The sequence below is a fragment of the Cherax quadricarinatus genome, chromosome 7 (genome assembly GCF_038502225.1).
Source record: "Cherax quadricarinatus isolate ZL_2023a chromosome 7, ASM3850222v1, whole genome shotgun sequence".
In the NCBI taxonomy this organism is placed as follows: Eukaryota; Metazoa; Arthropoda; class Malacostraca; order Decapoda; family Parastacidae; genus Cherax; species Cherax quadricarinatus.
In genome coordinates this window covers 39,203,522-39,229,846 of record NC_091298.1, presented here as the reverse complement: position 1 = coordinate 39,229,846, position 26,325 = coordinate 39,203,522, and the positions used below count along the sequence as shown (strand labels likewise).

At 41.4% G+C, this 26,325-nt stretch overlaps 1 protein-coding gene across 1 annotated transcript in view; it reads left to right on the top strand.

Annotated features, from left to right (window-relative positions):
* LOC128685377 (uncharacterized) overlaps positions 1–26,325 on the top strand; it is a 117,144-nt gene that overhangs the window by 32,262 nt on the left and 58,557 nt on the right. Inside the window, exon 5 of the mRNA XM_070082392.1 lies at positions 328–539. Coding sequence (XP_069938493.1) covers positions 328–539 — 212 coding nt within the window. The remainder of the gene's footprint in view (positions 1–327; positions 540–26,325) is intronic.

The window sequence follows — 26,325 nt, the reverse complement described above, 5'->3', positions numbered from 1 at the left end:
AGGATAGGAAGGGATAGCAAGGTGTGATCCCAGGATAGGAAGGGATAGCAAGGTGTGATCCCAGGATAGGAAGGGATAGCAAGGTGTGATCCCAGGATAGGAAGGTATCATCACCACCAGACAAGACTCAGGAAAATGTAAATAACAAGATGGCAAGTGAATTAAAGCCTTCACTCGTTCCTTTATTTCCATCAACAACTTCATCTGAAGGAAATTTATTTTGGGTCAAAATATTAAAATAAAAACCAGTTTAATTATAATAAAAGTGTGTAGTGTAAAAGCAGAAAAATTGATGACAATATTTATACAAATTTGTGGTTTTTGCAGGAGGATGAAACAGAAGGTATCAATGAAGCTGACAACTGTTATCACAGAGGCAACTACAGAAAAGCGCTAGATCGATATGAGGAGTTGGTGAACGGTTGTAGGTGCATGGAAAAGGAATTACCTCACGTATTCCTGATGATGGCCAACGCTTACTTTGTTTCTGGTTTCCAGAACGCACAAATATACTATGACAGAGCCATTGAAGAGGCTAAGTAAGTTCTCTAATCTTTTTAAAGTAAAGAATAAATGTTGAAGGAATACAAAAGTATATGTTAATGGGTAGCATTATGGGTGTTAATGGGAAGCATTATGGGTGCTAATGTGTAGCATTATGGGTGTTAATGGGAAGCATTATGGGTGTTAATGTGTAGCATTATGGGTGTTAATGTGTAGCATTATGGGTGTTAATGTGTAGCATTATGGGTGTTAATGTGTAGCATTATGGGTGTTAATGTGTAGCATTATGGGTGTTAATGGGAAGCATTATGGGTGTTAATGTGTAGCATTATGGGTGTTAATGTGTAGCATTATGGGTGTTAATGTGTAGCATTATGGGTGTTAATGTGTAGCATTATGGGTGTTAATGTGTAGCATTATGGGTGTTAATGTGTAGCATTATGGGTGTTAATGTGTAGCATTATGGGTGTTAATGTGTAGCATTATGGGTGTTAATGTGTAGCATTATGGGTGTTAATGGGAAGCATTATGGGTGTTAATGTGTAGCATTATGGGTGTTAATGTGTAGCATTATGGGTGTTAATGTGTAGCATTATGGGTGTTAATGTGTAGCATTATGGGTGTTAATGGGTAGCATTATGGATGTTAATGTGTAGCATTATGAGTGTTAATGGGAAGCATTATGGGTGTTAATGTGTAGCATTATGAGTGTTATTGGGAAGCATTATGGGTGTTAATGTGTAGCATTATGGGTGTTAATGTGTAGCATTATGAGTGTTAATGGGAAGCATTATGGGTGTTAATGTGTAGCATTATGGGTGTTAATGGGTAGCATTATGGGTGTTAATGGGAAGCATGGGTGTCAATGTGTAGCATTATGGGTGTTAATGTGTAGCATTATGAGTGTTAATGGGAAGCATTATGGGTGCTAATGTGTAGCATTATGGGTGTTAATGGGTAGCATTATGGGTGTTAATGTGTAGCATTATGGGTGTTAATGGGTAGCATTAGCGGTGTTAATGGGAAGCATTATGGGTGTCAATGCGTAGCTTTATGGGTGTTAATGTGTAGCAATATGGATGTTAATGGGTAGCATTATGGATGTTAATGTGTAGCAATATGGGTATTAATGGGGAAGCATTATTGGTGTTAATGGGTAGCATGGGTGTTAATGGGTAGCATTATGGCTGCTAATGTGTAGCATCATGGTATTAATGGGAAACATTATGGGTGTTAATGGGTAGCATTGTGTTAATTGGTAGCATTATGGGTGTTAATGTGTAGCATCATGGTATTAATGGGAAGCATTATGGGTGTTAATGGGTAGCATTAAGGGTGTTAATGGGAAGCATTATGGGTGTTAATGGGTAGCACTATGGGTGTTAATGGGTAGCATTATAGGTGTTAATGGGAAGCATTATGAGTATTAATGGGTAGCATTATGGGTGTTAATGGGTAGCATTAAGGGTGTTAATGGGAAGCATTATGGATGTTAATGTGTAGCATTATTGGTGTTAAAGTGTAGCATCATGGTATTAATGGGAAGCATTATGGGTGTTAATGGGAAGCATTATGGGTGTTAATGGGCAGCACTATGGGTGTTAATGGGTAGCATTATGGGTGTTAATGGAAGCATTATGAGTATTAATGGGTAGCATTATGGGTGTTAATGGGTAGCATTAAGGGTGTTAATAAGAAGCATTATGGGTGTTAATGTGTAGCATTATGGATGTTAATGGGAAGCATTATGGGTGTTAACGGGAAGCATTATGGGTGTTAACGGGAAGCATTATGGGTGTTAACGGGAAGCATTATGGGTGTTAATGGGTAGCATCATGGTATTAATGGGAAGCATTATGGGTGTTAATGGGTAGCATTATGGGTGTTAATGGGTAGCATTATGGGTGTTAATGGGTAGCATTATGAGTGTTAATGTGTAGCATCATGGTATTAATGGGAAGCATTATGGGTGTTAATGGGTAGCATTATGGGTGTTAATGTGTAGCATTATGGGTGTTAATGAAAAGCATTATGGGTGTTAATGAGAAGCATTATGGGTGTTAATGGGTAGCATTATGGGTGTTAATGTGTAGCATTATGGGTGTTAATGGGCAGCATAATGGGTGTCAATGCGTAGAATTATGGGTGTTAATGGGAAACATTATTGTTGTTAATGGGAAACATTATGGGTGTTAATGTGTAGCATTGTGGGTGTTAATGGGTAACATTATGGGTGTTAATGTGTAGCATTATGGGTGTTAATAAGAAGCATTATGGGTGTTAATGTGCAGCATTATGGGTGTTAATGTGAAGCATTGTGGGTGTTAATGGGAAGCATTATGGGTGTTAATGTGTAGCATTATGGGTGTTAATGTGTAGCATTACGGGTGTTAATGTGTAGCATTATGGGTGTTAATAAGAAGCATTATGGGTGTTAATGTGTAGTATTATGGGTGTTAATGAGAAGCATTATGGGTGTTAATGAGAAGCATTATGGGTGTTAATGTGTAGCATTATGGGTGTTAATGAGAAACATTATGGGGGTTAATGTGTAGCATTATGGGTGTTAATGTGTAGCATTATGGGTGTTAATGTGTAGCATTATGGATGTTAATGTGTAGCATTATGGGGGTTAATGTGTAGCATTACAGGAGTTAATGTGTAGCATTATGGGTGTTAATGAGAAGCATTATGGGTGTTAATGTGTAGCATTATGAATGTTAATGAATAGCATTATGGGTGTTAATGTGTAGCATTATGGGTGTTAATGTGTAGCATTTTGGGTGTTAATGTGTAGCATTTTGGGTGTTAATGTGTAGCATTATGGGTGTTAATGTGTAGCATTATGGGTGTTAATGTGTAGCATTATGGGTGTTAATGTGTAGCATTATGGGTGTTAATGTGTAGCATTATGGGTGTTAATGTGTAGCATTATGGGTGTTAATGTGTAGCATTATGGGTGTTAATGTGTAGCATTATGAGTGTTAATGTGTAGCATTATGGGTGTTAATGTGTAGCATTATGGGTGTTAATGTGTAGCATTATGGGTGTTAATGTGTAGCATTATGGGTGTTAATGTGTAGCATTTTGGGTGTTAATGTGTAGCATTATGGGTGTTAATGTGTAGCATTATGGGTGTTAATGAGAAGCATTATGGGTGTTAATGTGTAGCATTATGGGTGTTAATGTGTAGTATTATGGGTGTTAATGAGAAGCATTATGGGTGTTAATGAGAAGCATTATGGGTGTTAATGAGAAGCATTATGGGTGTTAATGTGCAGCATTATGGGAGTAAATGTGTAGCATTATGGGTGTTAATGTGTAGCATTATGGGTGTTAATGTGTAGCATTATGGGTGTTAATGAGAAGCATTATGGGTGTTAATGTGTAGCATTATGGGTGTTAATGAGAAGCATTATGGGTGTTAATGAGAAGCATTATGGGTGTTAATGAGAAGCATTAGGGGTGTTAATATGTAGCATTATGGGAGTAAATATGTAGCATTATGGGTGTTAATGTGTAGCATTATGGGTGTTAATGTGTAGCAATATGGGTGTTAATGTGTAGCATTATGGGTGTTAATGTGTAGCATTATGGGTGTTAATGTGTAGCATTATGGGAGTTAATGTGTAGCATTATGGGTGTTAATGTGTAGCATTATGGGTGTTAATGTGTAGCATTATGGGTGTTAATGTGTAGCATTATGGGTGTTAATGTGTAGCATTATGGGTGTTAATGTGTAGCATTATGGGTGTTAATGTGTAGCATTAGGGGTGTTAATGAGAAGCATTATGGGTGTTAATGAGAAGCATTATGGGTGTTAATGTGTAGCATTATGTGTGTTAATGTGTAGCATTATGGGTGTTAATATGTAGCATTATGGGTGTTAATGAGAAGCATTATGGGTGTTAATGAGAAGCAATATGGGTGTTAATGTGTAGTATTATGGGTGTTAATGAGAAGCATTATGGGTGTTAATGTGTAGCATTATGGGTGTAAATGTGTAGCATTATGGGTGTTAATGTGTAGCATTATGGGTGTTAATGTGTAGCATTATGGGTGTTAATGTGTAGCATTATGGGTGTTAATGTGTAGCATTATGGGTGTTAATGTGTAGCATTATGAGTGTTAATGTGTAGCATTATGGGTGTTAATGTGTAGCATTAGGGGTGGTAATGAGAAGCATTATGGGTGTTAATGTGTAGCATTATGGGTGTTAATGTGTAGCATTATGGGTGTTAATGTGTAGCATTATGGGTGTTAATGTGTAGCATTATGTGTAGCATTATGGGTGTTAATGTGTAGCATTATGGGTGTTAATGAGAAGCATTATGGGTGTTAATGTGTAGCATTATGGGTGTTAATGTGTAGCATTATGAGTGTTAATGTGTAGCATTATGGGTGTAAATGTGTAGCATTATGGGTGTTAATGTGTAGCGTTATGGGTGTTAATGAGAAGCATTATGGGTGTTAATGTGTAGCATTATGGGTGTTAATGAGAAGCATTATGGGTGTTAATGTGTAGCATTATGGGTGTTAATGTGTAGCATTATGGGTGTTAATGTGTAGCATTATGGGTGTTAATGTGTAGCATTATGAGTGTTAATGTGTAGCATTATGGGTGTAAATGTGTAGCATTATGGGTGTTAATGTGTAGCATTATGGGTGTTAATGTGTAGCATTATGAGTGTTAATGTGTAGCATTATGGGTGTAAATGTGTAGCATTATGGGTGTTAATGTGTAGCATTATGGGTGTTAATGTGTAGCATTATGGGTGTTAATGTGTAGCATTATGGGTGTTAATGAGAAGCATTATGAGTGTTAATGTGTAGCATTATGGGTGTTAATGTGTAGCATTATGGGTGTTAATGTGTAGCATTATGAGTGTTAATGTGTAGCATTATGGGTGTTAATGTGTAGCATTATGAGTGTTAATGTGTAGCATTATGGGTGTTAATGTGTAGCATTATGGGTGTTAATGTGTAGCATTATGGGTGTTAATGTGTAGCATTATGGGTGTTAATGTGTAGCATTATGGGTGTTAATGTGTAGCATTATGGGTGTTAATGTGTAGCATTATGGGTGTTAATGTGTAGATTATGGATGTTAATGTGTAGCATTATGGATGTGTGTAGCATTATGTGTAGAGAAGCATTATGGGTGTTAATGTGTAGCATTATGGGTGTTAATGAGAAGCATTATGGGTGTTAATGTGTAGCATTATGGGTGTTAATGAGAAGCATTATGGGTGTTAATGTGTAGCATTATGGGTGTTAATGAGCATTATGCATTATGGGTGTTAATGTGTAGCATTATGGGTGTTAATGAGAAGCATGTGTTAGCTTTATGGGTGTTAATGAGAAGCATTATGAATGTGTTATGGGTGTGTGTAGCATTATGGGTGTTAATGAGAAGCATTATGAGTGTTAATGTGTAGCATTATGGGTGTTAATGAGAAGCATTATGAGTGTTAGCATTATGGGTGTTAATGTGTAGCATTATGGGTGTTAATGTGTAGCATTATGGGTGTTAATGTGTAGCATTATGGGTGTTAATGTGTAGCATTATGGGTGTTAATGTGTAGCATTATGGGTGTTAATGTGTAGCATTATGGGTGTTAATGTGTAGCATTATGGGTGTTAATGAGAAGCATTATGGGTGTTAATGTGTAGCATTATGGGTGTTAATGAGAAGCATTATGGGTGTTAATATGTAGCATTATGGGTGTTAATGAGAAGCATTATGGGTGTTAATGTGTAGCATTATGGGTGTTAATGAGAAACGTTATGGGTGTTAATGTGTAGCATTATGGGTGTTAATGTGTAGGATTATGGGGGTTAATGAGAAGCATTATGGGTGTTGATGTGTAGCATTATGGGTGTTAATGTGTAGCATTATGGGTGTTAATGTGTAGCATTATGGGTGTTAATGTGTAGCATTATGGGTGTTAATGAGAAGCATTATGGGTGTTAATGTGTTGCATTATGGGTGTTAATGAGAAGCATTATGGGTGTTAATGTGTAGCATTATGGGTGTTAATGAGAAGCATTATGGGTGTTAATGTGAAGCATTATGGGTGTTAATGTGTAGCATTATGGGTGTTAATGTGTAGCATTATGGGTGTTAATGTGTAGCATTATGGGTGTTAATGAGAAGCATTATGGGTGTTAATGTGTAGCATTATGGGTGTTAATGAGAAGCATTATAGGTGTTAATGTGTAGCATTATGGGTGTTAATGTGTAGCATTATGGGTGTTAATAAGAAGCATTATGGGTGTTAATGAGAAGCATTATGGGTGTTAATGTGTAGCATTATGGGTGTTAATGTGTAGCATTATGGGTGTTAATGTGCAGCATTATGGGTGTTAACGTGTAGCATTATGGGTGTTAATGTGTAGCATTATGGGTGTTAATGAGAAGCGTTATGGGTGTTAATGTGTAGCATTATTGGTGTTAATGTGTAGCATTATGGGTGTTAATGAGAAGCATTATGGGTGTTAATGTGTAGCATTATGGGTGTTAATGTGTAGCATTATGGGTGTTAATGTGAAGCATTATGGGTGTTAATGTGTAGCATTATGGGTGTTAATGTGTAGCATTATGGGTGTTAATGTGTAGCATTATGGGTGTTAATGTGTAGCATTATGGGTGTTAATGTGTAGCATTATGGGTGTTAATGTGTAGCATTATGGATGTTAATGTGTAGCATTATGGGTGTTAATGTGTAGCATTATGGGTGTTAATGTGTAGCATTATGGGTGTTAATGAGAAGCATTATGGGTGTTAATGTGTAGCATTATGGGTGTTAATGTGTAGCATTATGGGTGTTAATGAGAAGCATTATGGGTGTTAATGTGTAGCATTATGGGTGTTAATGAGAAGCATTATGGGTGTTAATGTGTAGCATTATGGGTGTTAATGAGAAGCATTATGGGTGTTAATGTGTAGCATTATGGGTGTTAATGTGTAGCATTATGGGTGTTAATGAGAAGCATTATGAGTGTTAATGTGTAGCATTATGGGTGTTAATGAGAAGCATTATGAGTGTTAATGTGTAGCATTATGGGTGTTAATGTGTAGCATTATGGGTGTTAATGTGTAGCATTATGGGTGTTAATGTGTAGCATTATGGGTGTTAATGTGTAGCATTATGGGTGTTAATGTGTAGCATTATGGGTGTTAATGTGTAGCATTATGGGTGTTAATGTGTAGCATTATGGGTGTTAATGTGTAGCATTATGGGTGTTAATTAGAAGCATTATGGGTGTTAATGTGTAGCATTATGGGTGTTAATGAGAAGCATTATGGGTGTTAATATGTAGCATTATGGGTGTTAATGAGAAGCATTATGGGTGTTAATGTGTAGCATTATGGGTGTTAATGAGAAACGTTATGGGTGTTAATGTGTAGCATTATGGGTGTTAATGTGTAGGATTATGGGTGTTAATGAGAAGCATTATTGGTGTTAATGTGTAGCATTATGGGTGTTAATGTGTAGCATTATGGGTGTTAATGTGTAGCATTATGGGTGTTAATGTGTAGCATTATGGGTGTTAATGAGAAGCATTATGGGTATTAATGTGTTGCATTATGGGTGTTAATGAGAAGCATTATGGGTGTTAATGTGTAGCATTATGGGTGTTAATGAGAAGCATTATGGGTGTTAATGTGTAGCATTATGGGTGTTAATGTGTAGCATTATGGGTGTTAATGTGTAGCATTATGGGTGTTAATGTGTAGCATTATGGGTGTTAATGAGAAGCATTATGGGTGTTAATGTGTAGCATTATGGGTGTTAATGAGAAGCATTATGGGTGTTAATGTGTAGCATTATGGGTGTTAATGTGTAGCATTATGGGTGTTAATAAGAAGCATTATGGGTGTTAATGAGAAGCATTATGGGTGTTAATGTGTAGCATTATGGGTGTTAATGTGTAGCATTATGGGTGTTAATGTGTAGCATTATGGGTGTTAATGTGTAGCATTATGGGTGTTAATGTGTAGCATTATGGGTGTTAATGTGTAGCATTATGGGTGTTAATGAGAAGCATTATGGGTGTTAATGAGAAGCATTATGGGTGTTAATGTGTAGCATTATGGGTGTTAATGAGAAGCATTATGGGTGTTAATGTGTAGCATTATGGGTGTTAATGAGAAGCATTATGGGTGTTAATGAGAAGCGTTATGGGTGTTAATGTGTAGCATTATTGGTGTTAATGTGTAGCATTATGGGTGTTAATGAGAAGCATTATGGGTGTTAATGTGTAGCATTATGGGTGTTAATGTGTAGCATTATGGGTGTTAATGTGTAGCATTATGGGTGTTAATGTGTAGCATTATGGGTGTTAATGTGTAGCATTATGGGTGTTAATGTGTAGCATTATGGGTGTTAATGTGTAGCATTATGGGTGTTAATGTGTAGCATTATGGGTGTTAATGTGTAGCATTATGGGTGTTAATGTGTAGCATTATGGGTGTTAATGTGTAGCATTATGGGTGTTAATGTGTAGCATTATGGGTGTTAATGTGTAGCATTATGGGTGTTAATGAGAAGCATTATGGGTGTTAATGCATTATGGGTGTTAATGAGAAGCATTATGGGTGTTAATGAGAAGCATTATGAAGCATTATGGGTGTTAATGTGAAGCATTATGGGTGTTAATGTGTAGCATTATGGGTGTTAATGTGTAGCATTATGGGTGTTAATGTGTAGCATTATGGGTGTTAATGTGTAGCATTATGGGTGTTAATGTGTAGCATTATGGGTGTTAATGAGAAGCATTATGGGTGTTAATGAGAAGCATTATGGGTGTTAATGTGTAGCATTATGGGTGTTAATGTGTAGCATTATGGGTGTTAATGTGTAGCATTATGGGTGTTAATGTGTAGCATTATGGGTGTTAATGTGTAGCATTATGGGTGTTAATGTGTAGCATTATGGGTGTTAATGAGAAGCATTATGGGTGTTAATGTTATGTGTTAATGTGTAGCATTATGGGTGTTAATGAGAAGCATTATGGGTGTTAATGTGTAGCATTATGGGTGTTAATGTGTGTTAATGCATTATGGGTGTTAATGTGTAGCATTATGGGTGTTAATGTGTAGCATTATGGGTGTTAATGAGAAGCATTATGTGTTAATGCATTATGGGTGTTAATGAGCATTATGGGTGTTAATGAGTAGCATTATGGGTGTTAATGTGTAGCATTATGGGTGTTAATGTGTAGCATTATGGGTGTTAATGAGAAGCATTATGGGTGTTAATGTGTAGCATTATGGGTGTTAATGTGTAGCATTATGGGTGTTAATGTGTAGCATTATGGGTGTTAATGTGTAGCATTATGGGTGTTAATGTGTAGAAGCATTATGGGTGTTAATGTGTAGCATTATGGGTGTTAATGTGTAGCATTATGGGTGTTAATGTGTAGCATTATGGGTGTTAATGTGTATCATTATTGGTGTTAATGTGTGTTAATGCATTATGGGTGTTAATGAGAAGCATTATGGGTGTTAATGTGTAGCATTATGGGTGTTAATGAGTAGCATTGTTGGTGTTAATGTGTAGCATTATGGGTGTTAATGTGTAGCATTATGGGTGTTAATGAGAAGCATTATGGGTGTTAATGTGTAGCATTATGGGTGTTAATGTGTAGCATTATGGGTGTTAATGTGTAGCATTATGGGTGTAAATGTGTAATGAGAAGCATTATGGGTGTTAATGTGTAGCATTATGGGTGTTAATGTGTAGCATTATGGGTGTTAATGTGTAGCATTATGGGTGTTAATGTGTAGCATTATGGGTGTTAATGTGTAGCATTATGGGTGTTAATGTGTAGCATTATGGGTGTTAATGTGTAGCATTATGGGTGTTAATGTGTAGCATTATGGGTGTTAATGTGTAGCATTATGGGTGTTAATGTGTAGCATTATGGGTGTTAATGTGTAGCATTATGGGTGTTAATGTGTAGCATTATGGGTGTTAATGAGAAGCATTATGGGTGTTAATGTGTAGCATTATGGGTGTTAATGAGAAGCATTATGGGTGTTAATGTGTAGCATTATGGGTGTTAATGTGTAGCATTATGGGTGTTAATGTGTAGCATTATGGGTGTTAATGTGTAGCATTATGGGTGTTAATGTGTAGCATTATGGGTGTTAATGGGTAGCATTATGGGTGTTAATGAGAAGCATTATGGGTGTTAATGAGAAGCATTATGGGTGTTAATGTGTAGCATTATGGGTGTTAATGAGAATCATTATGGGTGTTAATGTGTAGCATTATGGGTGTTAATGTGTAGCATTATGGGTGTTAATGTGTAGCATTATGGGTGTTAATGTGTAGCATTATGGGTGTTAATGTGTAGCATTATGGTGTGTTAATGGGTGTAGCATTATGGGTGTTAATGTGTAGCATTATGGGTGTTAATGTGTAGCATTATGGGTGTTAATGTGTAGCATTATGGGTGTTAATGTGTAGCATTATGGGTGTTAATGTGTAGCATTATGGGTGTTAATGTGTAGCATTATGGGTATTAATGTGTAGCATTATGGGTGTTAATGAGAATGGGTGTTAATGTGTAGCATTATGGGTGTTAATGTGTAGCATTATGGGTGTTAATGTGTAGCATTATGGGTGTTAATGAGAAGCATTATGGGTGTTAATGAGAAGCATTATGGGTGTTAATGTGTAGCATTATGGGTGTTAATGAGAAGCATTATGGGTGTTAATGAGAAGCATTATGGGTGTTAATGTGTAGCATTATGGGTGTTAATGTGTAGCATTATGGGTGTTAATGTGTAGCATTATGGGTGTTAATGAGAAGCATTATGGGTGTTAATGAGAAGCATTATGGGTGTTAATGTGTAGCATTATGGGTGTTAATGAGAAGCATTATGGGTGTTAATGAGAAGCATTATGGGTGTTAATGAGAAGCATTATGGGTGTTAATGAGAAGCATTATGGGTGTTAATGAGAAGCATTATGGGTGTTAATGAGAAGCATTATGGGTGTTAATGAGAAGCATTATGGGTGTTAATGAGAATCATTATGGGTGTTAATGTGTAGCATTATGGGTGTTAATGAGAAGCATTATGGGTGTTAATGAGAAGCATTATGGGTGTTAATGAGAAGCATTATGGGTGTTAATGAGAAGCATTATGGGTGTTAATGAGAAGCATTATGGGTGTTAACGAGAATCATTATGGGTGTTAATGTGTAGCATTATGGGTGTTAATGAGAAGCATTATGGGTGTTAATGAGAAGCATTATGGGTGTTAATGAGAAGCATTATGGGTGTTAATGAGAAGCATTATGGGTGTTAATGAGAAGCATTATGGGTGTTAATGTGTAGTATTATGGGTGTTAATGTGTAGCATTATGGGTGTTAATGAGAAGCATTATGGGTGTTAATGTGTAGCATTATGGGTGTTAATGAGAAGCATTATGCGTAAAAAGAACTAATATTGAGTGCCAAGTTTCGTTTACCTCCACAGTAGTTGCAATTTACAGTTGAACAGTGGTAAAGTTGAACAATGGTACAAATGAACAATGGTACAGTTGAACAATGGTACAGTTGAACAATGGTACAGTTGAACAATGGTACAGTTGAACAATGGTACAGTTGAACAATTGTTTAGTTGAATAATGGTACAGTTGAACAATGGTACAGTGATGCGGACAAGATATGGAAAAAGAGGGTGATGGTAACGACTTCCAAAAAATAATGAATGAGTTACAGGAAGAATAAGGAGAAAACATAAGTATTTAATTAAATAAGAAACAAGTTGGTCACCATTGGTGCCAGTGAGATGTTAAGACAAGAGAATCTTGTAAGACCAGGAGACGTTAAGATGTATTGTGAATAAGATGTTAGTTATCCTGGGTAGGTGGTGTTGATTATGATGTTAGTTATCCTGGGTAGGTGGTGTTGTATATGATGTTAGTTATCCTGGGTAGGTGGTGTTGTATATGATGTTAGTTATCCTGGGTAGGAGGTGTTGTATATGATGTTAGTTATCCTGGGCTAGTGTTGAATATGATGTTAGTTATTCTGGGTAGGTGGTGTTGATTATGATGTTAGTTATCCTGGGTAGGTGGTGTTGTATATGATGTTAGTTATCCTGGGTAGGCGGTGTTGTATATGATGTTAATTATCCTGGGTAGGAGGTGTTGTATATGATGTTAGTTATCCTGGGCAAGTGTTGAATATGATGTTAGTTATCCTGGGTAGGAGGTGTTGAATATGACGTTAGTTATCCTGGGCAAGTGTTGTATATGATGTTAGTTATTTTGGGTAGGAGGTGTTGTATGTGATGTTAGTTATCCTGTGTAGGAGGTGTTGTATGTGATGTTAGTTATCCAGGGTAGGAGGTGATGTATATGATGTTAGTTATCCTGGGAAGGAGGTGTTGTAGATGGTGTTATTTATCCTGGGTAGGAGGTGTTGTATATGATGTTAGTTATCCTGTGTAGGTGGTGTTGTATATGATGTTAGTTATCGAGGGTAGGTGGTGTTGTATATGTCGTTAGTTATCCTGGGTAGGAGGTGTTGTATATGATGTTAGTTATCCTGGGTAGGAGGTGTTGTATATGATGTTAGTTATCCTGGGCAAGTGTTGAATATGATGTTAGTTATCCTGGGCAAGTGATGAATATGATGTTAATTATCCTGGGTAGGAGGTGTTGTATATGATGTTAGTTATCCTGGGTAGGTGGTGTTGTATATGATGTTAGTTATCCTGGGTTGGAGGTGTTGTATATATAGTTAGTTATCCTGGGTAGGAGGTGTTGTATATAATGTTAGTTATCCTGGGTAGGAGGTGTTGTACATGATGTTAGTTATCCTGGGCAGGAGGCGTTGTCTATGATGTTAGTTATCCTGGGTAGGAGATGTTGTATGTGATGTTAGTTATCCAAAGTAGGAGGTGTTGTATATGATGTTAATTATCCAGGGAAAGTGTTGTATATGATGTTAGCTATCCAGAGTAGGAGGTGTTTTATATGTCGTTAGTTATCCTGGGTAGGAAGTGTTCTATATGATGTTAGTTATCCTGGGTAGGAGGTGTTGAATATGATATTAGTTATCCTGGGCAAGTGTTGAATATGATGTAAGTTATCCTGGGTAGGAGGTGTTGTATATGATATTAGTTATCTTGTGCAGGAGGTGTTGTCTATTATGTTAGTTATCCTGGGTAGGAGGTGTTGTGTATGATGTTAGCTATCCAGGGTAGGAGGTGTTGTATATGATATTAGTTATCGAGGGTAGGTGGTGTATATGATGTTAGTTATCCTTGGTAGGAGATGTTGTATATGAAGTTAGTTATCCTTGGTTGGAGGTGTTGTATATGATGTTAGTTATCCTGGGTAGGTGGTGATGTATATGATGATGTATATGTATTCTCTGGTCGCTACTAGGTCACTCTCCCTGAACCTTGAGCTTTATCATACCTCTGCTTAAAGCTATGTATGGATCCTGCCTCCACTACATCGCTTCCCTAACTATTAAACTTCCTGACTACTTTGTGACTGAAGAAATACTTCCTAACATCCCTGTGATTCATCTGTGTCTTCAACTTCCAACTGTGTCCCCTTGTTACTGTGTCCCTTCTCTGGAACATCCTGTCTTTGTCCACCTTGTCAATTCCTCTCAGCATTTTGTATGTCGTTATCAAGTTCCCCAATCTGTTCTGTCCTCCAGTGTCGTCAGGTTGATTTCCCTTAACCTCTCCTCGTAGGACATACCTCTTAGCTCTGGGAATAGTCTTGTTGCAAACCTTTGCACTTTCTCTAGTTTCTTTACGTGCTTGGCTAGGTGTGGGTTCCAGACTGGTGCCGCATACTCCAATATGGGCCTAATGTACACGGTGTACAGGGTCCTGAACGATTCCTTATTGAGATGTCGGAATACTGTTCTGAGGTTTGCTAGGCGCCCATATGATGTGCGCTTCAGGAGATGTGCCTGGTGTTATACTCACCCCAAGATCTTTTTCCTTGAGTGAGGTTTGTAGTCTCTGGCCCCCTAGACTGTACTCCGTCTGCAGCGTTTTTTGCCCTTCCCCAATCTTCATGACTTTGCACTTGGTGGGGTTGAACTCCAGAAGCCAATTGCTGGACCAGGTCTGCAGCCTGTCCAGATCTCTTTATAGTTCTGCCTGTCTTCGATCGAATGACTTCTCATCATCAACTTCACGTCATCTGCAAACAGGGACACATCGGAGTCTATTCCTTCCGTCATGTCGTTCACAAATACCAGAAACAGCACTGGTCCTAGGACTGAACCCTATGGGACCCCGTTGGTCACAGGTGCCCACTCTGACGCCTCGCCACGTACCATGACTCGCTGCTGTCTTCCTGACAAGTATTCCCTGATCCATTGTAGTGCCCTCCCTGTTATCCCTGCTTGGTCCTCCAGATTTTGCACTAATCTCTTGTGTGGAACTGTGTCAAACGTCTTCTTGCAGTCCAAGAAAATGCAATCCACCCATCCCTCTCTCTCTTGTCTTACTGCTGTCGTGTGTGTGTGTGTGTGTGTGTGTGTGTGTGTGTGTGTGTGTGTGTGTGTGTGTGTGTCTGTGTGTCTGTGTGATTGTGTGTTTGTGTGTGTGTGCGGGTTCTCACCTATTTGTACTCACCTATTTGTTGTTGCAGGGGTCGAGTCTCAGCTCCTGACCCCGCCTCTTCACTGGTTGCTACTGGATCCTCTTTCTCCCTGCTCCATGAGCTTTATCACCTCGTCTTAAAACTATGTATGGTTCCCGCCTCCACGACGTCACTTTCTAGGCTATTCCACTGCCTGACAATTCTATGTCTGAAGAAATACTTCCTAACATCCCTTTGACTCATCTGAGTCTTCAACTTCCAATTGTGGCCTCTTGTTTCTATGTCCCCTCCCTGGAACATCCTCTCTTTGTCCACCTTGTCTATTCCGTGCAGTATTTTATATGTCGTTATCATGTCTCCCCTGACCCTCCTGTCCTCCAGTGTCATCAAGCCGATTTCCCTTAACCTTTCTTCATAGGACATTCCCCTTAGCTCTGGACCTAACCTAGTGAGTGTGAGTGTGTGTGTGTGTGTGTGTGTGTGTGTGTGTGTGTGTGTGTGTGTGTGTGTGTGTGTGTGTGTGTGTGTGTGTGTGTGTGTCTGTGTGTCTGTGTGTCTTTGTGTGCCTGTACTCACCTAGTTGTACTCACCTAGTTGAGGTTGTATGAGTCGAGTCCTAGCTCATGGCCCTGCCTTTCCAGTGGTCGCTACTAGGTCACTCTCCCTGAACCGTGAGCTTTATCATACCTCTGCGTAAAGCTATGTATGGATCCTGCCTCCACCGCATCGCTTCGCAAACTATTCCACTTCCTGACTACTCTGTGGCTGAAGAAATACTTCCTAACATCCCTGTGATTCATCTGTGTCTTCAACTTCCAACTGTGTCTCCTTGTTGCTGTGTCCCATCTCTCAAACATCCTGTCTTTGTCCACCTTGTCATTTCTTCTCAGTATTTTGTATGTCGTTATCATATCCTCCTATCTCTCCTGTCATCCAGTGTCGTCAGGTCGATTTCCCTTAACCTCTCCTCGTAGAACATACCTCTTAGCTCTGGGACTAGTCTTCTTGCAAACCTTTTCACTTTCTCTAGTTTCTTTACGTGCTTGGCTAGGTGTGGGTTCCAAACTGGTGCCGCATACTCCAATATGGGCCTAACGTACACGGTGTACAGGGTCCTGAACGATTCCTTATTAAGATGTCGGAATGCTGTTCTGAGGTTTGCTATGCGCCCATATGCTGGAGCAGTTATTTGGTTGATGTGTGCTTCATGAGATGCGCCTGGTGTTATACTCACCCCAAGGTCTTTTTCCTTGAGTGAGGTTTGTATTCTCTTGCCCCCTAGACTGTACTCCATCTGTGATCTTTGCCCTTCTCCAATCTTCATGACTTTGCACTTGGTGGGGTTGAACTCCAGGGGCCAATTGCTGGACCAGGTCTGCAGCCTGTCCAGATCCCTTTGTAGTTCTGCCTGGTCTTCGATCGACTGAATTCTTTTCATCAACTTCACATCATCTCCAAACAGGGACATTTCGGAGTCTATTCCTTCCGCTTCCGTCATGTTGTTCACAAATACCAGAAACAGTGGGACCCCGCTGGTCACAGGCGCCCACTCTGACACCTCGACACGTACCATGACTCGCTGCTGTCTTCCTGACAAGTATTCCCTGATCCATTGTAGTGCCTTTCCTGTTATCCATGCTTGGTCCTCCAGTTTTTGCACTAATCTCTTGTGTGGAACTGTGTCAAACGCCTTCTTGCAGTCCAAGAAAATGCAGTCCTCGGTTGTGTGTACTGTGTCCAGCACTTGGTGGTGTACCCCACCTCTCCGTCTTTCGGGAGCCCCTTCTGTCTCCTCTGTGAACACTTCTTTGAATCTCTTGTTGAGTTCACATATTTCACGGTCATTTCATGTTGTCTCTCCTTCTTCCTTCCTTAGCCTGATTACCTGGTCCTTGACTGTTGTTTTCCTCCTGATATGGCTGTATAACAGTTTTGGGTCAGATTTGGCTTTCGCTGCTATGTCGTTTTCATATTGTCACTGAGGCTCCCTTCTCATCTGTGCATATTCATTTCTGGCTCTATGACTGCTCTCCTTATTCTCCTGGGTCCTTTGCCTTCTATTCTCCTTCCATTCCCTAGCACACTTGGTTTTTGCCTCCCTGCACATTTGGGTGAACCATGGGTTCATCCTGGCTTTTTCATTAATCCTGTTACTCTTGGGTACAAACCTCTCCTCAGTCTCCTTGCACATTGTTGTTACATATTCCATCATCTCATTAACTGGCTTCCCTGCCAGTTCTCTGTCCCACTGAACCCCGTTCAGGAAGCTCCTCATTCCCATATAGTCCCCTTTCTTGTAGTTTGGCTTCATTCTCCCTGGCCTTCCTGCTTCCCCCTCCACTTGTAGCTCTACTGTGTATTTGAAGCTTAAAACCACATGATCCCTGGCCCCAAGGGGTCTTTCATGAGTGATGTCCTCAATATCTGCACTATTCAAGGTGAATACTAGGTCCAGTTTTGCTGGTTCATCCTCTCCTCTCTCTCTTGTAGTGTCCCTTACGTGTTGGCACATGAAGTTTTCCAGTACCACCTACATCATCTTAGCCCTCCATGTATTTTGGCCCCCATGTGGCTCCAAGTTCTCCCAGTCGATTTCCTTGTGGTTAAAGTCACCCATGAACAGGAGCTTTGCCCTGCATGCATTAGCTCTTCTGGCCAGTGTGTCAACCATCCCTGTTTTGCTCTCATCATACTCTTGCCTTAGCCTCCTGCTGTTTGAGGTGGGTTATACATCACTGCCATTACCACTTTGGGAACTCCAGAGTGAAGCGTTCCCGCTATATAATCGCTTGCTTCTCCGCTGTCTCCTCTCTCCAGCTCATCAAAATTCCATTGGTTTTTGATCAGCAGTGCCACTCCTCCACCCCCCTGTTCCCTCTGTCTTTCCTCAGGATCTGGTATCCCATCGGAAAGATGGCATCTGTTATCACACCTGTAAGCTTGGTTTCTGCTATGATGTCCGGTGATGCCTCTTTGACTCTTTCATGCCACTCCTCCCACTTATTTGTTATTCCATCAGCGTTTGTGTTCCATACCTTCAGTTTCCTCTCCAACACCGTGGTTTGGGGGGCCTGTGAGGGTGGGAGACCTGGTAGAATACTGTGAGAATCTATAGCTGGGTGTTGGGTGGCTGTGAGTATGGATTGTAGTTTGTGTTGAGATGGTGTGATAGGTTGTGGGGTTCTGAGGGTGGTTCTGTGTGTGCTTGCCCTTGCTGCTCTGTCCTGCTGTGATTGACCTCTGCTGGTTCCGTCCTTGTCTCCCTTCCTAGCTCCTTTCGCTTTTTTGTCCTCTCCCTCTGCTGCTGTCATTCTGTTTGTGTTCTGTCTCTGTCTTGGAATGCCCTCTTGTACTTTGCCGAGTGCTTCAACAGTGTTTTCTCTTTGAGAATCCTGTTCCACACTGTTTCTTTCCTGAGAATCAGCTTGATCGGTCATTTGTCCCCTTCAAGTACACCCCTATTCTCTGAAAATTTACAATCTCGTCCATTTCTTCTTCACCTATTTCTGTGATGATGTTCTCAATCTCCTTTCTTTCTGCCTGCCATCTTTCAGTGTGTGTCCTTTCCTCTCTCTCCTGAAGCCCATGAATAAACACTGATTTTGCCCTTTCCTCCTCTCATTGCCTTTCCCTCTGTGACTCTGGTTCCTGTCTGTATGTGGTCATTTTCTCCCTTGTTTTTTCTAGTGGCTCTTGGTAGCATGGTTGTGCCTCTGCATTTGACCTATCACTCTGTCTATCTGCACCCAGCTGCTCTCCCCTTTCACTCCTTGGCCCTTCTTGGCAGACTGATATGACCTTAGCATAATTCATATCTCCTTCCTGCCTGTTCAGCTTCTCAGCTTCATATGCTGTGTCTTCTCTGGTCATTGCCCCTGTAACTCGCTTCAGCCTGTTTACCTCATCTTTTAGGACCCTTATCCTGGCTACTGCAGTTTCGACTTTTGCCTCCCAAATCTTCTTCTTCTCCATCCTCTTTTCCAATTTCTCAGAAAGCTCTGTCTCCATTTTTTCAGAAAGCTCTCTCCCACTTTTGTTCCATCCTTTTCCACTGCTCTTCCATCTGCTCCTCCCTACCAGAACCATTCTCATCTGATCCCTGGTTCCTTCCACTACCCACAATTTTTTTTTTCTTCTTTTTTCCCATTTCTTCCCTTTTTCTTTTTTTAAAGAGAAAAGAGTGAGTGAGAGAGAGAGAGAGAGAGAGAGAGAGAAGGGAAAGATAGAAAGAGAGAGAGAGAGGGGGAGAGTGAGAAGGGAAAAAGTGGGAGAGAGAGAGCAAGAGAGAGAGAGGGAAAGAGAGAGAAGGGAAAGGTAGAAGGAGAGAGAGAGGGGGGAGAGTGAGAAGGGAAAACAGGAGAGAGAGAGAGAGAGAGGGGCTCAAAAAAAGGGAAGAGAGAGGGGGAGAGACAGGGGAGAAGTGGGAGAGAGGAGGAAGATGGAAGAGAGAGAGGGGAGAGAGAGGAGAGGAGGAGAGAGAGGGGGAGATGTAAACGAGAGAGGGGGAGAGAGAGGAGAGGAGGAGAGAGAAGGGAGGAGGGGGGAGAGAGGGGAGAGAGAGAGGGGAGAGAGGGAGAGATGGGAAGTGGGAGAGGTGAGAGATAATGAGAGAGGGAGAGATGTTAGAGGGGGAGAGATGTTAGAGGGGAGAGATGGGAGAGGGGAGAGATGTTAGAGGGAAGAGATGGGAGGGGAGAGTTGGGAGAGGGGTGAGAGAGAGAGATAGGTAGTGAGTGAGAGAGATAGGTAGAGAGATAGGTAGTGAGAGATAGATAGGTAGAGAGAGAGGTAAGTAAAAGAGAGAGAGAGAGAGAGAGAGAGAGAGAGAGAGAGAGAGAGAGAGAGAGAGAGAGAGAGAGAGAGAGAGAGAGAAAGAGAGGGACAGTGGATAGTGGAGTGTTAGAGGGATGGTTATCAGGTCAGTTTGCAGGAAGGTGTGAAATCCTGTGTATGTGTGTGTGTGTGCATGTGTACTACAGCTTTTACAAGTGCCTGACAGCTTGTTCCTGTGTGTGTGTGTGTGTGTGTGTGTGTGTGTGTGTGTGTGTGTGTGTGTGTGTGTGTGTGTGTGTTTATGTAGGGGAGTCCTCATTACCTACGTATGTACTGCACATGTCCCAGATTGCTTGGTTCCAACTGTGCACCATCTTGTGTGCTTAAAATTACGGTCAATTCTGTAGCTCTAGGCCTCACCTACTGTGTGTGTGTGTGTGTCTGCCTATGTGGGGAACCGCATGTCCACACTAGCTACCTCTCATTAACTGTTTTACTCTCCTACACCTCAGTAAATTCTGTTAAATGCTAGTAAATGTTGCTTATTCTAATTCTGATAGCTCCAGGAGAGTGACCCCCAGTTTCCAGCTAGAGACTGGTACTGTTGACACCATGCAACTCAACTAGGTGAATATTACGTGCGGCTGGCAGTGGCGCTGAAGTATCACTTTGCTGGTCCATCCAGTACCTGGGTCCCACGTAGTTGAAGATGCTTGATGCTTCTCGGTAATTTTTTTTTACTACCTTCCTGTAGGCACTGTAGTCACTAGCTCATCTAACTTTTTCACTGCACACTCTGTATTTACTGACACATCTATGCTTATTTCTTATCTCCCTGGTCTTGAGTTGCACTTATTTTTCAAATACTCCACTATGTAATGTGTGGCACCACTATTTAGGCCTGGTACACAACTCATTCCCCTTCCTTGATCCAGGCCGGCACTTTTAACACTTGGCACTATTATCTATGTTTTCTCTTCCGTGATCACTTATATTTCCTTTTTTGCAGGGTTTAAGTGGTTATATGCACTCTTATGCGTGCACACGCCTATATCCCACACTCTTTTCCCTATGGAAAAGCTTCTGCACTAATCTCTTGTGAGGAACTGTGTCAAAGGCCTTCTTGCAGTCCAAGAAGATGCAATCAACCCACCCCTCTCTCTCGTGTCTTACTTCTGTTACTTATCATAAAACTCGAGAAAGCTTGTGACACAGGATTTGCCTTCCACGAATCAGTGCTGGTTGGCAGTTATACTCTTGTTCCATTCCTGGTGCTCCACCACTCTTCTCCTGATAATCTCCATAACTTTGAATACTATACACGTCAATGACATAGGTCTATAGTTTAGTGCCTCTTTTCTGTCTCCTTTTTTAAAAATGAGAACTACATTTGCTGTCTTCCATACCTCAGGTAGTTGCCCAGCTTCCAGGGACGTGTTGAAGATTGTGGTAAGTGGCACGCACAGCATGTCCACTCCCTCTCTAAGGACCCACGGGGAGATGTCCGGTCCCATTGCCTTCGAGGTATCAATGTCCCTTAGCAGTTTCTTCACCTCCTCCTCATCTGTATGTATGTCGTCCAACACTTGTTGGTATATTCCTTGCTGGTGTCCCCATCTGGTCTGTCCCCCCTGAGGCATTGCTGTCTCCACTGTAAATACTTCCTTAAATCTCACGTTGAGCTCCTCACATACCTCTTGATTGTTTCTTGTGAGTTCTCCACCTTCTTTCCTCAGCCTTATCACCTTGTCTTTGACTGTTGTCTTCCTCCTAATGTGGCTATACAGCAGTTTCGGGTCAGATTTAACTTTCGATGCTATGTCGTTTTCGTTCTGTCGCTGGGCCTCTCTCCTTATCTGTGCATACTAGTTTCTGGCTCTTCTACTAATCTCCTTATTTTCCTGGGTTCTTTGCTTCCTGTACCTTTCCCATTCTCTGGTGCACTTAGTTTTTGCCTCCCAACACCTTCGGGTAAACCAAGGACTCGCTTTGGTCTTCCTATTATTTCTGTTTCCCTTGGGAACAAACCTTTCCTCTTCCTCCTTGCACTTTGTTGCTACATATTCCATCATCTCGTTTACTGATTTTCCTACCAGTTCTCTGTCCCACTGAACCTCCTGCAGGAAGTTCCTCATACCTGTGTAGTCCTCCCTTTTTTTTTCTTTTTTTATACAGGGTTTGACAAGGTTAAGGATCCATAGTTTTATTGACAAGCTATTTACAGGTTAAGGATTCCTAACTTTATTGACAAGCTAAGAGCTGTTACCTACATCAGCTCATTTGAAAGCATTTTTATTATTATGAGACATACAAGTAGGGAACAGGATGAAGTTGGAGCCATCTGTGGGCCAGTATTTTCATTTGATCAACTGACGTTATCTCGTTGACATCATTATGCTGTACGAATGTGTTCCACACTCGAGTCATCCTGGGTATATGATCTCAGATGGAGTGATGTTCTGGAGAAGGGTACAGCGAGAGTGAAGTTGCTGCTTTCTGCCCATCTTGTGGCATAAAAGCTTGTTTCACGCTGTCCTCGAAGTGGATCTAAGTGTGGTACTTTGACAATATTGGCCTTGTACATAACAGTAAGGCTACCCACATCCCTCCTGTGTTGAAGGCTCTGCTGAAATGACACATCTATCCAGGATGGGTCCAAGCGAGAGATGAGACGTCTTGCTCTGTTCTCTACTCTGTCAAGCAGTCGCAGATGAGAGGGGGGCCAGGCAAACCAAGAAAGTGGAGCATACTCAAGGTGTGAGCGCACTTGTGCCTCATACAGAATCTTGCAACCCCTACTGTCAAGCAGATGCGAGATACGGCGAAGTGCTGTAAGCTTCCTGGCTGCCTTGTTTACTAGATTTACAACATGGTTCTTCATGGTTAGTTTGGAGTCAGATTTCACCCCAAGGACATCAACTTCTTCTCCAGGTGCCAACACCCTCACATTCATCCTTACTACTGCACCAGCATTACCATCATGGTGCCTAGAGACGATCATCATTTGCGTTTTCTCAGGTGCAAATTTTACTTGCCATCTATTTCCCAAAGCTGATATAGCTCTTAGCTGGTGATTGATGTAGCTTAGAGCAGCTGACATTTCTTCTCTTTGATAAGTGAATGTCAGTGTACAGTCATCTGCATATGCATGTGATTCTGGGGTGAGATGAAGAAGGTCGTTGAAGTAGACAATCCATAACAATGGTCCCAGCACGCTTCCTTGTGGAACACTTGCCCCAATAGGATGTCTTGCTGATTCCGTTCCATTGAGAACTACACTTAGAGATCTACCATGAAGGTAATCACTGAGGAGACATAGCGTAGAGCCTGCAATTCCCAGTGCTTGAAGTTTTGCTTGAAGTTTTGCTAAGAGGCCCTGGTGCCACACCCGGTCGAAAGCACCAGCGATGTCTAGTGCTACCACACAGCTGACTTTGGATTCATCCAGTGACTGGTGCCACTTAGTGGAGAGGTTTAACAACAGATCAGCAGCAGAGTAACCTTTGCTGAAGTCATATTGACGATCACAAAGAAGTGAGTGGTAGTCAAAAAACTCTGTTTTTATAGTTTGGCTTTTCCCATTCCATTCCTGTTACCTTCTCCACTTGTAACTTTACTATATAATCAAAACTCAAAACCACGTGATCGCTAGCTCCAAGGGGCCTCTCGTAAGTGATGTCCTCAATGTCTGAACTGCTCAGGGTGAACACAAGATCCAGTCTTGCTGGCTCATCCTCCCCTCTCTCTCTGGTAGTGTCCCTGACATGTTGATGCATGAGGTTTTCAAGTACCACATCCATCATCTTGGCTCTCCACGTTTCAGGACCCCCATGTGGCTCCAGGTTTTCCTAGTCGATCTCCCTGTGGTTGAAATCGCCCATTACCAGTAACTTTGCTCTGCTCGAGTGAGCTCTTCTTGCCACCTCAGCCAGTGTGTCCACCATCGCCCTGTTGTTTTCTTCGTACTTCTCTCTTGGCCTCCTGCAGTTCTGTGGTGGGTTATACATCACTCCAATGACTACTTCATGTTCTCCAGACTGAATTTTACCTACTATGTAGTCTCTTTCTCCAATCACGTCCATGCCTTCCATTTCTTCAAATCCCCATCGGTTTTTTATGAGCAGTGCAACCCCTCCTCCACCTCTACTCTTCTATCTTTCCTCAGGATCTGATATCCCGGTGGGAAGATTGCGTCTTATAGTCTCAGCAAGTTTTGTTTCTGTGACTGCTATGATGTCTGGGGATTTCTCACTATTTCTTTCGTGTGTGTGTGAGTGTGTGTGTGTGTGTGTGTGTGTGTACTCACCTAATTTTGCTTGCAGGGGTCGAGACTCAGCTCCTGGCCCCACCTCTTCACTGATCGCTACTGGGTCCTCTCCCTCTCTGCTTCCTGAGTTTTATCATACCTCTTCTTAAAACTACGTATGGTTCCTGCCTCCACTACTTCACTTACTAGGCTATTGCACTTCCTGACGACTCTATGACTGAAGAAATACTTCCTAACGTCCCTGTGACTAGTCTGAGTCTTCAGCTTCCAATTGTGACCCCTTGTTTCTGTGTCCCCTCTCTGGAACATCCTGTCTCTGTCCACCTTGTTTATTCCCCGCAGTATCTTGTATGTCGTTATCATGTCTCCCCTGACCCTTCTGTCCTCCAGTGTCGTCAGTCCGATTTCCCTCACTCTTTCATCGTACGACATTCCCCTGAGCTCTGGAACTAGCCTTGTTGGAAACCTTTGTGCTTTCTCTAACTTCTTGACGTGCTTGACCAGGTGTGGGTTCCAGACTGGTGCTGCATACTCCAGTATGGGCCTAACATACACAGTGTACAGTGTCTTGAACTATTCCTTATTAAGGTATCGGAACGCTATTCTCCGGTTTGCCAGGCGCCATTATGCTGCAGCAGTTATTTGGTTGATGTGTGCCTCCGGTGACGTGCTCGGTGTTATGGTCACCCCAAGATCTTTCTCCCTGAGTGAGGTCTGTAGTCTTTGTCCACCTAGCATATACTCTGTCTTCGGTTTTCTTTGCCCCTCCCCAGTCTTCATGACTTTGCATTTGGCAGGGTTGAATTCTAGAAGCCAGTTTCTGGACCACATTTCCAGCCTGTCCAGGTCTCTTCGCAGTCCTGCCTCATCCTCATCTGATTTAATTCTTCTCATCAGCTTCACTTCATCTGCGAATAGGGACACTTCAGAGTCTATTCCTTCCATCATGTCGTTCACATATATCAAAAATAGCACTGGCCCTAGAACTGGCCCCTGTGGGACCCCGCTCGTCACCGGCGCCCACTGTGATACCTCTTCACGTACCATGACTAGTTGTTGCCTCCCTGTCAGGTATTCCCTGATCCATTGCAGTGCCCTCCCTGTTATATGCGCCTGATCCTCCAGCTTCTGCACTAATCTCTTGTGAGGGACTGTGTCAAAGGCCTTCCTGCAGTCCAGGAAAATGCAATCAACCCACCCCTCTCTCTCGTGTCTTACTTCTGTTACCTTGTCATAAAACTCCAGAAGGTTTGTGACACAGGATTTGCCTTCCATGAACCCATGCTGGTTTTCATTTACAATCTTGTACCTTTCATCCGTGGACTGCTTGCAGAGGCAAAGGCAATGTTCGCGGCTTTCACTGAGACAAACATAAAGGATCACTTGGACAACGAAATATGGATCCCAGGTTACAACCTATACAGATGTGACAGAGTGAACAGGCAAAAGGGGGGGGGGGGGGTTGGCCTGTACATTGCAGAGTCACTTGTTTGCACAGAACTGCTTAATGCCTCAAATGATGTAGTGGAAGTTTTAGCAGTAAAGGTCGAGAACCAAAACCTAGTCATTATGGTAGTCTACAAGCCTCCGGATGCAACATCCCAGCAATTCCAGGAACAGCTGTTAAAAATTGACCACTGTCTGGAAAATCTTCCAGCTCCTGCACCCAACATCTTGCTCCTGGGGGATTTCAACTTAAGGCACCTAAAATGGAGGAATATAGCAAATAACATTGTTGCAGTAATAACACCAGGAGGCAGCTCTGATGAAAACTCACACTCACACGAGCTTTTAAATCTCTGCACAAAATTCAATTTAAACCAGCAAATAATAGAGCCTACTAGACTGGAGAATACACTAGACCTCATCTTCACTAACAATGATGATCTGATAAGAAATGTCACCATATCAAAAACAATATACTCAGATCACAACATAATTGAGGTTCAGACATGAATGCGTGGAGCCCCAGACCGACATAATGAGACTAGTCACGAGGGAGCATTCACCAAATTCAACTTCAATAACAAAAACATTAAGTGGGACCAAGTAAACCAAGTCCTAACCGATATAAGCTGGGAAGATATACTAAGCAACACAGACCCCAACTTATGCCTAGAACAGATTAACTCGGTGGCACTCGATGTATGCACAAGGCTTATTCCTCTAAGAAAAAGGAGG